The 14,591-nt window shown below is 43.6% G+C and overlaps 1 protein-coding gene across 6 annotated transcripts in view; it reads right to left on the reverse strand.

Annotated features, from left to right (window-relative positions):
* Positions 1–14,591, reverse strand: part of MAP3K4 (mitogen-activated protein kinase kinase kinase 4) — a 188,216-nt gene that overhangs the window by 94,635 nt on the left and 78,990 nt on the right. For 4 of the 6 annotated variants that reach the window (XM_075596742.1, XM_075596743.1, XM_075596741.1 and 1 more), the window contains one exon: positions 4,579–4,772. The exons of the other annotated variants lie outside the window; for them this stretch is intronic. In XM_075596742.1, the coding sequence (XP_075452857.1) occupies positions 4,579–4,772 (194 nt within the window). The remainder of the gene's footprint in view (positions 1–4,578; positions 4,773–14,591) is intronic. 6 annotated transcript variants of the gene reach the window in all.

Raw genomic sequence — 14,591 nt, forward strand, 5'->3', positions numbered from 1 at the left:
GTCTGTGTGTGTGTGTGTCTGTGTGTGTGTCTGTGTGTGTGTCTGTGTGTGTGTGTCTGTGTGTGTGTGTCTGTGTGTGTGTGTCTGTGTGTGTGTGTGTGTCTGTGTGTGTCTGTGTGTCTTTTAAAAGGGAGCAAATTCATGCTTTTTCTTTTAGTTATTTTTTTTAAATATGGGATTGAAGCTGGGGGGGGGGGGGGGGCACCCGGAGCTGAACCCCACAAATTTCAGTTCCTGGGACCCCCTGCTTCCCAGAGTTAAAGATTTCCATGGGTGTGCCGCTATCGCTGCAAAGTTTAACGCTCCTGTGTCAATGTGGGCCAATAGAAAGCCAAACCTGATGACATCCCTGCTTGTGATTGGCTTGCAGGGCGCGGCAGCTTTGAAACACTGCCATTACGTGAACCCTGGTAGCCGAGTGGCTACCTGCTTTCTTAAGAAGTATCTCCAGAAGCAGGAGTGGAGGGGGGTGAAAGCAGGGGGTCTGCGGAGCTGAAATAAATGGGGTTCAGCTCCTGAGACCCCCCTGCTTCAAGCTTACGTTAAAAAATAAAAAAATTGGCAAAAAAACAAAAATGACATTTTTGGATTGCCTCTTTAAATCTGCAATCACACAACCCCTTTAGTGGTCTTATGACATTTTATAAATGGTCAAAAGGGTCTACGTGGTCATGATCACAGGAAGTCCTGTGGTACCATCTGGCTGCTAAACTGTTAATGAGGGGCAAGATGAAAATGTAAGTGTTAGCCAACCCACTTTCAGAAGCAATGCAAATGCACTTTGCTCAATGCTGCAAATCGCACCAGATTTTAACCACTTGTATTGTATTGTATGTCTTTATTTATATAGCGCCATTAGTGTACATAGCGTTTCACAGTAGTAATACATGTGGTAATCAAATAAATAACAGATAATATAAATAACAGATCATGGGAATAAGTGCTTTAGACATAAAAGTAACATTTCGGAAGAGGAGTCCCTGCCCCGAGGAGCTTACAGTCAATTAAAACAGGTTGCTTCCACAATTTCTTCTGGTCCTAAGAAGGACGGTGTTTAAAAGGCTACATTACAGTATATCCAAAATGTAGCATAAAACAAAATCACCTTTACCTGCTCACAAAGCTTACTACTGTACCTCAGTAACTAAGCAACTAGCATTAAGGTGAGCGAGTTTGCAATGCGAAGTCATAACATTCTCGCTCAGGTATTTTGCTTAGCTGGTAACCACACTTCCCTTCAAGGTTCCTAAAAATAAGTAGAGGCCTCTTCCAAACAACAAATAATATGTAAGCACAGCAAAAATTACACGGATTAACAAATTAGCATGTTTAAAGCTGCAGTCACTCTAAAGGTGAACACGCTTCAAAATATTCAGCATTATGTTTTTGTTTTCATTCTCCTAATTCCTCTGGCAGTATTCTCCATGGGTGACGTTCATTGGGAGGCAATAGGTTTTAAAGAGGAGAGGCCAGGCTGTGTCACCTGGGGTAGTGGCCCCATTTACAGAGTTATGTCATCGGAGGGCAGTTCCACCATCCAGGAGTGGCAGATACTAAATATGCAGCACCCAATCACATGGCGACATGCGTCAAAAGCTGGCGCGTCATAACACAAACAATTGCTGGCCCACGTAGAATTATGCACCTGCACATGACGAAGGTGTTAACCCACAAAATGTTGTGGGTGGTCGCTCAGCTACAATAAATCATTGTTTAACTTTCCTCTTGGCCTCGTCATAAACTGATTTGAGTGTGACAATCTTTCTTCAGTGATCACATTTATCATTTTGCTTAGGTTTTTACACTGGTGAGACCCAAAAGGTCGAAAGAGCTGCATATAGGTAGGGTTACAGCTATGCACTTCGTTAACGCTGTATAATAAGGTAATAGGGGTCTATGTTAAAATGAAAAAGAAGTAAAGCGTGACACACTGTGAGTGCTCATTTGCATGTCATTTGCATGTCATTCCCCAGAATCCCTTGTCGCAGTGAAAGAATTGTATGCAAAGTGATAATGGGGAAATACAGGGTTGCAGACCTGTCAGACATCCAAATGCATGGAGCCCAGGATCATCTCTCTTTTTGCTTTATATCTGGATTGCTGCAGATAGGCCAGCCCTGATCCAGGAGCTCCAGCATTGTGCGCAAGTATCGCATATTATTTTCTTGCATTCATTTGCACTGTTTTGGTGTGCAACACACCCATACACCTTTGCAGAAATCCAAATGCATCATAAGTGGTATTTTTATTTACTTTAGGTTTCTGGAAATGTTATAAAAAATCATCCATGTTTTCTCATAGGCAACTGCATTTCTGCGTGTGCTATTATTTTTAAGGAAAAAAAGCCCTGAAATTGACGGCTTAATATGTGAAACCATATTTGACATTACTGCATTCTTCTTCAAAAGTGTTTTAGTTTATTTATTTTTTAAACAAATTGGTTACGAGATTAAACTACTGTTTGGATCTATCCCTGGAAAACGAGACCCTAACATACTGTACCAAGAACCTCATAAGGGCTTCTGGGGTACCAGGACCATCATTAGGGCACTGCAAAGATTGAATAACTACTTACAAACCTATATACAATAAGCATAACAAACCTAAATGACTGCCTTAGGTTTAGTATGCAAATATACAGTGATTCATTCTAATAACCTATATCATTCTGTCTTAGTACTTGCTAAATATAATCCAAATTCAATGCCACAGAGTAAAAATGCAAACCAAGAACAATTTTGTGGTTAGACAAGGCGATGATCATAAGCTCACTGCGCCTTTATTACTGCCCTATGATTAGCTACTTCTGTGACTGAATATAATGGTCATCATAATGCAGGTGTTAACGTGCCTTTTTCATGCTGCCAATAAACGGAGAGCAAGAAGGCCACAACCCAATACATGACCGATTCGACCCTCTCAGTAGCTAGAAATGCATCATCTCTGAATTCATTAGTGGCCAACTCTCACTTGAAATGTGCCATTAAACTTGTATGAATTAATAGTATTCATTACGTTTTAAAGGTTTTATTCATTTTCTTTCCCCAAAAATCCAACAGTGTTTTTGTAAACTTGTTTGCTTCAATGTGCCCAGTTTATTCCATGCCTGGCAAATGACCAGTTAGGAAGATGAACAGGCTGTTAGCCCTGTGGGTGCCCAATGACATACAGATGTAGCAAGTGTTCCTGTCCCCAGCGCCGCGGACGGAAAAGCAAATGTCTGTGGCACTGGGCCCAGTGTCTTAGGTGCGATCAGGCTGCAGGGGGGTTCGGTGCTTCTGAATATTAACCCCTCCACCCCCCTGCGTTAATCCTTCAGGGTCGCGGTCATGTAACAAATATGGTACATCTGTACGCTGCATTTTATGAGTCTGGCATGCCAGGGGCTCTATGGCGTTACAGGGTACACCATGTAGTAATTACACATTTTCTAGTAGGAGGTCATGTTCACCCCTCCATCGGAGAATCCCTGTACACAGAGTCCGTTGAGATTCTTTCTCTGCAGGCAGACTGTTAGAGTCCTAATGTCAAAAGTAGCCATGAACACGGCTAAATTTAAAGCAAGGAAAGAAACATTAACCTCTTCAATGCCGAAAGTTATTATGACAAGTTACTCTATTAAAGGCACCTCTGGCAGCAATGGTTGAAAGGGGCAGTCCTGCCTAGTACAAAAGAGAACTAAGGACTTGTTTAATAGGCTACATGTAACTACAGATGTAGCAAAACTAATTGTCCTCAGTGCCACGAGTTGCACTGGTCCCCTGCGGCTGCACTTTGGCTACAGCTCTCGTTGCCCCAAGGACAGTAAACTGCCCAGGGAGATTAACTCTGCGAGGTTCCATGCTTCTCAACAGGACCCCGCAGAGTTAATCCCTTTGGGTCATCTGCAGGGAGAGAAATACCGATATTCACCGTTGAGATGCGCTGCACAGCTGTCACAGCCGTGTCTCCATCTCTTTTCATCTCCGCTGTGGGGAAACGGATCCAAGGAGGACATGGCTACCGACGGCTGCGCTGCTCATTTAAAAGGGTAGTCTCGGTTTCTCTCCACAGCAGACGGCCCATTCAAGCGAAGGATTAACGCGACAGGGGCCCATTCTAAAGCATGGACCAACGCTGCGTTAATTCTTTCTGGGCCACTAACCTTACTGTCCTTGTGGCCGCTGACTGCTGTTTATAATTCTTTTTTTTTTTTTTTTTAAATATCAACATTTCAAATGGTAAACAAACACTTTGGATAGATTTTACAAGTTGTATCAAATGTCTTTTCAGAGACCCAACTGTTTGTCATCCCTTCAAGAGCCAGGTAAATTGTTAACTTTGCCCAGTCTTTCACTTGCAAAGTAATTATGGTGCCATCAGGAGTAAAACAGATAAACATACAAGTGCAGTATACAGTGTTAACGCTACAAAAGCAACACACATTGTATTCCCCCCCCCCCCCCCCCCCCCCTCGGGGTACAAATCAGTGTGACAATTACTTTAAGGATGATTAAATATTTCTAAGGAAGCCAATTACATTGATCAATAATGGTTTAACCCGCTGCAATGAGCTACCCCTTTCAAATGGCCACTGACCTTTGAACATGGAGCGGCTGACCAACCTCCCCGTGCTGTTGCGCTGGTGCTTGGTTGACATGCGTTTCATCTGTCGGGGAGTGCTGGGAGGAGATGGGCCATAGAAGGTTTCAGCATTCGCTTCATCTGAGAACTCGTCGGCAGCTTCACATTCCGGTTTGTCGCCAGCAGCATTTTCCGTCTTGCGCATGTGCCTGGGGTGGAGGGGACCCACACACAATATTACACAGGCTTACTAAGCTCTGTGAAGTCATTAAAAAAACACTAAAAAAAAATCATTTTTTTAATACTCTGCAATCACATTTTAGCAACTTCTATACTTAAAATATAAATGCTATATGCTATATATATATATATATATGTGAAAACAAACAAAGGAAAAGGGCAGCGCCTCTGATTCTTAATGATATATAAATCTCAAAAAATGTTACAAGTGAATATATGTTCATGAAAATAATCAATTCAAAAAAGAACATAAATGAAAATAAAAAATAAAAATGAAATTGATATCCCAATAAATAAACAATTAATATAGTAACACTTAAAATCTATACCTGTGCTCTATACAAAGAAAAAACTATACACTCACAAATGATATAACATTAACGTGCTTAACAGACAAAACCACATAAATGTGCAATTGAGGAGGATAAAAACAAGTCCTTGTTTCATTCAAAGTCCAATATGAAATTGATGCTATTGCAGGGGGTCTCTGGCTGCTCTCGAAGTGGACTAACCACATCCACAGTGAATCTAGGAGAAAAAGAGAGGAGAGAGCGCACGCCCCATAGCGTAAAATAGTCAATTTAATGAGGGGAGGGGGAGAGGGGGGATAAAAATGCACTTACAAAAGTACAAATAAAACAGGCATTGCGTGATATAATCACCACCATCCGGTTACTTGTCTCTGTCCTTATGGTGAAATCCGCTCTCAATGCAGGATGGGCAACGTCCCTGCAGAAGTCTCCAGCAGATTTCCAGGGCCAGTAGAAGTGAATCGTTGATTTGAGAGTCCAAGAAGGTTAACTCCGAAATGCCAGGCCTCTGTAACACCAGCGCATGGATCGGTCCACACCAGCGCTCTATGATTACGTAGTGTCAATGCGTCCTACGTGATGACGCTTCCCTGATGCGTTTCGTCACTCTCGGGCAACTTTCTCAAAGGGCAGTATGGTGGTGATTATATCACGCAATGCCTGTTTTATTTGTACTTTTGTAAGTGCATTATTATCCCCCCTCTCACTACGTCATCATAGAGCGCTGGTGTGGACCGATCCATGCGCTGGTGTTACAGAGGCCTGGCATTTCGGAGTTAACCTTCTTGGACTCTCAAATCAACGATTCACTTCTACTGGCCCTGGAAATCTGCTGGAGACTTCTGTAGGGACGTTGCCCATCCTGCATTGAGAGCGGATTTCACCATAAGGACAGAGACAAGTAACCGGATGGTGGTGATTATATCACGCAATGCCTGTTTTATTTGTACTTTTGTAAGTGCATTTTTATCCCCCCTCTCCCCCTCCCCTCATTAAATTGACTATTTTACGCTATGGGGCGTGCGCTCTCTCCTCTCTTTTTCTCATATATATATATATATATATATATATATATATATATATATATATATATATATACACACACACACACACAGTGGTTGACAAATCACCAAAAAATCTACTCGCCACCTAGTACCAAACGTGTGCTGCTTGGGCCAATATTTACTCGCCCGGGGGTTAAATCCACTCGCGCGGGGCGAGCAAATGTATAGGTTTGTCGAACACTGTATGTATATATAATATATATATATATATATATATATATATATATATATATATATATATATATATATGTATATATATAAAATGGTTTTGAAGCAAAAGGTGACACTGTGTGCTCATTTGCATGTCATTTCCCAGAATCCCTTGCTGCTGTGGAAGTGCTGTGTGCTGGGTGATAATGGTGAAAGGCGGGGTTGCAGACCTGTCAAAGACATGCAAATGAGCACACAGTAATATTTCCATTTGCTATATGCTTTGCTGTGGAGGGTTTTTGTCACTTTTTTTTTACCCACCATAACACATATATATATATATATATACACACATACACATATATATAAATATATATATAAATATTTCTGAAACCGTTGTATGTCCACTGTCGCACGGTCCCAGCCTCTGGCCAATCAGATTGCTCAGTGAGCCCACCCGCCCCCCCACGGCTCTCATTGGCCGGTGGGGTCTAACATAACTCACACACACTCACACCGCGTGCTCCTCTCCAAGATAGCCTACCACCCGATGTGCACCAGCTGCCACCTCCCGCCCAGGTAAGCTAGTACAAAATGCCGCCTCACACCCCTCCCGCAGGCCTGCCGCCTCACACCTTACACCCACTGCGCCTCACAGCCCTGCGCGTCCCGCCTACACCCACTGCGCCTCACAGCCCTGCGCGTCCCGCCTACACCCACTGCCACTCACAGCCCTGCGCGTCCCGCCTCACCCCTTACAGCCACTGCGCCTCACAGCCCTGCGCGTCCTGCCTCAACCGCCCAGGAACGAGCGGGGGAGCGCACAATAATCAATAAATTATGTCCCCCCTAACTCACCTATTTCAGCCGCGCAACTTCCCGCCTCAGGTCAGGACCACACATGGCGCTTCCTGCCGCCGCCTGCACGCGCCTCCGTGGCCCGGACCAACCCATTGGGAGACCAAGCTGCCGGCGCGGGGGGGAAGCGGGCGAGCCATCGGGAAACCGGGCGGAGGAGGGAGCGGCCAGGCGGCTGACCCATTGGGCAACGGGGGAGTGGGGAAAGGAGAGGCCCGAGCCATCGGGGGAACCGGGCAGAGGGGGGAACGGCCGGGCGAGCCATCGGGGGAACCGGGCAGAGGGGGGAACGGGCGGGCGACCCATCTGGGGGAGGGGGAGAGGCCCGAGCCATCGGGGAACCAAGCAGGTGGGGGGGGGGGCAGCCGCAGAGCACCCCCCCTTGCACCCCACCCCTCCCCTTCCTCCCTCCCACCCCCTTCCTCCCTCCCACCCCCCCGTGCCAACCGCCGCCTCACACCCTAGCGGGACATATGCCTCAAATTTTTACATCTGTTATGTCACCAAAATATACATTGTACTGTGGTGTGTTTACAATAAAATATTTTTAAACATCAACATCGTATTAAATTTTATTCCATCTTTCTTTTCAACATTATTATCCAACCTTTACAACAAATAAGTCACCTATTACTCCACAATTTATAAATAATACTACCTATTACGCATTTACATCCCGGGCAACGCCGGTTATATCAGCTAGTATATATATATATATAAATATATATATACACAGTGATCGACAAATCACCAAAAAATCTACTCGCCACACAAAAAAATCTACTCGCCACCTAGTACCAAACGTGTGCTGCTTGGGCCAATAGGAGCTCGCCACGATGATAAATCCACTCGCCCGGGGCGAGCAAATGTATAGGTTTGTCGAACACTGTATATACATATATACATATATATATATATATATATATATATATATATATATATATATATATATATATATATATATATATATATACACACATATACATATATACATATATATATTTATACACATACACATACACACACACACTTATATAAAAGATATATTACGCACTTAATCATTGGTAAAAGCCAAATGACCCCCAAAACAATATGACTTGGAGGTGGGTGGTAATTGACCAGTTCACATAAGAAACTTTCATCCAATGATATTAAACCAATTGTTTTTCTTACTCCAACTGAAATGCTGTTCGGTACAAAAATGTCAGGCACAAGTCCCTACCACGTAGAGCTCATGCCCTGATTTGTGATGCCGGAAAGTGAACGTGACTTGCCTAAAGTAAACAGGAGCCGACCGTACGATTTAAAATTGATTCACAAACTTCTAAGGCCGAGCTCATGGTGGCGGCGCGGGCTACCGTGCGTGCCACCGCGCACGATCCTGCAGCCCCAGCGATGTGTGCACTAGGCTGCAGGAGATTGGGGAGGCGAACGGGGGCATGGCAAACGTGTCACGGACGCATCACGCGACGCCGACGTCACGCGACTGCAGCCAGAAATCTCAAATTGACTTGTCACTGCAAAATGTAGCAGCACCGACACACGCAGCGCCGCGGGCACTTGAGGAACTGCAATAGCAAATCAGGTAAGAGTCCTGAAAGTGCGCACGCACACAGCAACGCCCCCACGAGCGCGGAATAAGGCATTACTACTCTACTGCTTTCCTCCATCTTGGGTATGAGGTTCATTATATTGTTATGTAAGGGAGAGGAATACATGGGGAGAGGAATACATGGGGAGAGGAATACATGGGGAGAGGAATACATGGGGAGAGGAATACATGGGGAGAGGGATACATGGGGAGAGGGATACATGGGGAGAGGGATACATGGGGAGAGGAATACATGGGGAGAGGAATACATGGGGAGAGGAATACATGGGGAGAGGAATACATGGGGAGAGGAATACATGGGGAGAGGAATACATGGGGAGAGGAATACATGGGGAGAGGAATACATGGGGAGAGGAATACATGGGGAGAGGAATACATGGGGAGAGGAATACATGGGGAGAGGAATACATGGGGAGAGGAATACATGGGGAGAGGAATACATGGGGAGAGGAATACATGGGGAGAGGAATACATGGGGAGAGGAATACATGGGGAGAGGAATACATGGGGAGAGGAATACATGGGGAGAGGGGGGGGAAGAGAAATACATGGGGAGAGGGGGGGGGGAGAAATACATGGGAAAAAGGGGGGAGAGAAATACATGGGGAGAGGGGGCGTGACTGCTCAAGGATCAGACAATATATGTAACTCAGAGGTGTCACACTTAGGGTTGTAACATTATAAATACTAACCGCAAAAAAAGGGTAGGTATCTAATTTGGGTTTTTACTTTTTAACTGTATTTGCTTACTAATAACCATACAGACAACCACCCCCAGGGCTAAGCCAATATGAAGAGCACGGAACCCCAAAACTTGTCACACACTACAGTATTTGTTTGTTATTTTGAGGTCCTGGTGCTTCAACTGAGGAAGTACATCAATGTTATTTACTGTCAAATTGCCATGGACCAAGTAAGATGTAATAAAAGTTTAATAAAGGACTTAAGTTGGCACGCAAGCTGCCTAGTTACATCAACAGCATAACATCTGCCGTCAGCAGTGACAAAGCTACCAGTGGGAACATTTCAAATCCATGTTTCTACTACCTGAATTCATAGAGTCTAATCCACCTGACTAAAGCTGTACCATACACAATAGACCATTTAGAACTAAATAAATTATTACTTTCTACATATACTAGGTATTTATTAATACGCCCTATGGAAGCCTTATTTATTTTCATTTTTTTTTTTTTTTATCAAAGTACCTACTGAGGCAAATATTGCGGCAAATTTACCACAAAAAAAAAGAAGAAAATTCCAAATGGTTTAAATGTTTTTGTTTATATAATTCTTCCTATTTTTCTGCACTAGACTGTCTGCAAAATGCTTCTTTCAGTAAAAACAAATTATTTAAAATCTTAGGCCTGGGACATAGTAAATTCAAGCTCGCTGAGGCGGGCTGAGGCGGGCTGAGCCGCGCTGAGCAGATGCACAAACCCCCTGCATCTGTCATCAGCGCGGCTATAGTTTCCCCTTCCGCCTGCGTGCTGATGCGTGCGGAGGCTCTGAAACTTTGCCATGACAGGCAAGTTTCAAATTTGCCGCTCGGGGAAGCGGAGGAGCGGTCACGTGACCGCTCCCATCCAATGGGAGCGGGGGACTAGCCCCGCCTCCTGACACGCCTCCGCTATGCCTCTGCTCCGCCTCCGCCCCCAGAGCGCGCTCACTGCCTCGCCTGCAAGGACAGAAAAAAGCACAATTTTCAGCAGGCGAAGCAGAGCAGGAGCGCGCCTCAGCGAGCTTCAATTTACTATGTCCCAGGCCTTATACTGATAACATCCTTTAGGACAGCAAAACATATTTGTACAGACAGACAGGGCCGCCGACAGGAGGGAGCCAGGACAAGTGTCCTGCTGTCGGGTCTCTTGTTGTTGCCAGACCCATGCTCTCCCCAGCTGCTGGGGGCCTCTTTCTCTCACACCAGGTGCCTCTCCGCCAGGAGACAGAGGCCCGGTGTGGGAGAGAGGATGCCTGCAGCAGCTGGGGAGAGCAGAGGCACCAGGGGGCCAAGATGCCCCCCAAGGTGTGTATGTTTATACTTGGGGGAAGGGGGGGGGAGTGCTGTTCGTATTCTGGGGCGTATTGGGGAGGGGGGTAATTATTGTGGAGAGGTGGGATTGTGTAGAGGAATTTGTGTGTGTGTGTGTTGGGGGGGGGGAGGGGGTTGAATGGGAGGTGTCACACTTCGGGTTGTAACATTATAAATACTAACCGCAAAAAAAATAAACCATAAAATCGAAATATGATACACACATATAAGTAAAGAAGTCTATATGGGATATTGACCTGATATGAACAAATCAAACAGATGATAAAACCTAAACTTGTATTGAATATAGGCTACTAAAATGATAGGTGAAACCTAGAAACCACTAAAACCTATATAAATATATCTGGGGGTGAGGGGGGGGGGGGAAGAGTAGGTGGCATAAACGAGAAATACATAATTTCTACACAAATAATTAGATACAATGATAGGCTGATGGTAATTTTAAACGGTCTCAGATTTACTACAGTGTAAATCTAGGAGACTGATAACGCATACCCCGGTAGTTACCTCACTGATACGTCTGTTGGTCTGGAAAGACAAATGATCATATTTGAAATTAAATAATGGGCTCGATGTTAGTGTGGCAACCCTGCCATCTTGTACATATGTATATCTTTATTTATATAGCACCATCCACGTACATAGCGCTTCACAACAGTAATACATATGACCTAATAATATTGTATTGTTTTGAAATAGCTAGTCTTGCCTATTGTATTTCTATAAATTAAGTAACTCAAATCCCGAGTATGCACAATGATCAAATGTTATGTTGCCTAGCCTCATTCAAATAGCAATCTTCTGATAACAATCAGAGTTATTTTACTCATGGTAAAGGCATTGCATGGCTGTGCTGGAAATTCACAGCTTCTAGTATTTCACATATGCATTAGATGGCTCTCAAAGACTGCTCATTACACTTCGAGACAAAGAGGTCTCCTAAATTCAAATCTATTGAGCTGGAAAAAGAGAATTGTTGTTTATAAACCAGAGTGATATAAGTAGCATTGAAAAGGCGCATTTCAACCCCTAATTTTGCATAGTAGTATATTTGGATGTTGAACTTGCTAGGAAGATATAGCTGCCATTGCCTATTATGCCTATTAAGATAGCTCCATTATCTAGTGTGGACGATTAGATGTTGTTTTTGTAGCCTGATTTAAATGGATAGTTTCCTGATGGCCGTGGAGGCTTAATTCATCAAGAAATGTAGCAACTTAGCTAGAAATATGTAGCCTTTGATAAATAGCAAACACAATAAATAACAACCTAATTATTCTTGGACAAAAAGGTTCTAAGTCCTTTAGATAAGAAGCTATGTAAATGGCTCTTCAAAATTCCCTATGACGTCTATAATGTCATTAAGATAGCTGCAGTAGTTTCTGTTGACATACAAAATGTCTCTGTACCTATTGTTCTGCGAACTAACTGAATGATGCACTTTGTAAGTCTAGCGTTTGCAGCAACAACTCAAAAACATGTGTCATTATTACTAGAGTTCTTATCAGGGCAATATCCATTAGAGACTGCCTCTTACCTTAGTTATAATATATTTTCAATCCAGTGTTCATCTTTCCTTTTTCTGTGGTTAACAGAAATATATATATATATATATATATATATATATATATATATATATATATATATATATATATATATATATATATATATATATATATATATGCCTATAGGGAACCATGTTAAAAATGGTTATTGAGGCAAAAAGTGACACTGTGTGCTCATTTGCATGTCATTTCCCAGAATCCCTTGCTGCGGTGGAAGTGCTGTATGCTGGGTGATAATGGGGAAAGGCGGGGTTGCAGACCTGCCTAAGACATGCAGATGAGCATACAGCTATATTTGCACACACACACACACACACACACACACACACACACACACACACACACGTAGAGGTATCAGTACAACTGAATGCGGGACAAAACCATGCCAGGAACCAAGATGCAAAACCTGCGCAATGCTCTACACAGCGGACACAATACAAATACCACACAGGAATCGGGAATACAAATACCACACAGGAATCGGGAATACAAAATCAGAAGAAGGTTCACCTGTCGTGTACCTCATCATGTGCATGAAATGCCCAGGGGTCTGCTACTACATAGGTGAGACAGGGCAGGGGCTAAACAAGAGAATGAACCTGCATCGCCACAGCATCACACGCGGTACAAGAGACAGTCCTGTTGGCGAACATTTCTCTGACTCTGGCCATAAGATGAACGATCTGAGGGTTGCCATACTCAAAGGTAATCTTAAAACCCCGAAAGAGAGACGGTTGCATGAATACAAATTTATGCAACTGTTCGGGACACTTAGCAGTGGCCTAAACAGAGATCGAAATTTTATGAGTCATTACTGACAGTAGTGAACTCTCGTCCCATAAGCGCTAAAGGCCATGTCTGTACATACTGTGCTATATGTATGCACACACAGCTGTCTCTCACACATACTAATACTCCTTGTTTTTCCATCCCTATACACCAATAGGGACCACTAAGTATCCACACACACTTTTAGTTGTGCTACAAACTCTCACATTTCCACACCCACCCATACCATTTATATCCCTCTCACTCCACACACACCTTGTGTAAAGTACTGTATATACTGTGGGCTCTCCATTCATTTTTATTCACACTGATACACATACACACTCTTTCTTCACTTGCTTTCAGTTACCCTTTGACACCTCTAGCCATAAAACACATCCACACCGGGGGAAGGAACAGCACAGATAACATTCCAAGAGACACTGTTTTTAAGTTATCCTTGCTTCATTCATTGTAACATCGCCGGAAGAAGAGATCAGTGTATCTCGAAAGCTCGCACAAATAAAAGCATTTCGTTAGCCACAGAACGGTATCATCTATTTATTATATATATATATATATATATATATATATATATATATATATATATATATATATATATATATATATATAAAGGGTACATGGCAGACTGTCCATGGCAGACTGTCCATCATAGCGGCCGACACTTAGCCGCACATCTTGTAGCTGCATTTCATTAGGAAGGTCCCTCCTGACTCTATATTTCTGCCACCTCTCCCCTAAGGGAGACTACCAGCTGTGCCAGAGCCCTGGACACAGTGGGGTCTGCTTGTCACTCTCTGCAACTCACTCTTGAACACCTGCAGACACTTCACCCAGACATAACACACTAACTTACACACTAACTTTAGGAAGTGATGCGTAATATATAGGTTCCAGAAAGACCCACCTCTGTGTCACTAACAGTGGACACAGAACATGCTGTCACTTCCTTTGCTACATTTACACATCACAGGGGTTGAGGGCAAACCTCCATGATGACTACTGGCAACCCTGCCCTCTTAACAGGAGTTACTGCACAGCATGAGAGATATATGTAACACCAATTTTACACAGGGCTACATATGTATGTGTGTATATATATATAAGAGGGCAGGGTTGCCAGTAGTCATCATGGAGGTTTGCCCTCAACCCCTGTGATGTGTAAATTATATGAGTAAAATATTACGCATCACTTCCTAAAGTTAGTGTGTAAGTTAGTGTGTTATGTCTGGGTGAAGTGTCTGCAGGTGTTCAAGAGTGAGTTGCAGAGAGTGACAAGCAGACCCCACTGTGTCCAGGGCTCTGGCACAGCTGGTAGTCTCCCTTAGGGGAGAGGTGGCAGAAATATAGAGTCAGGAGGGACCTTCCTAATGAAATGCAGCTACA

This window comes from Ascaphus truei, chromosome 4 (assembly GCF_040206685.1).
Source record: "Ascaphus truei isolate aAscTru1 chromosome 4, aAscTru1.hap1, whole genome shotgun sequence".
Taxonomy (NCBI): domain Eukaryota; kingdom Metazoa; phylum Chordata; class Amphibia; order Anura; family Ascaphidae; genus Ascaphus; species Ascaphus truei.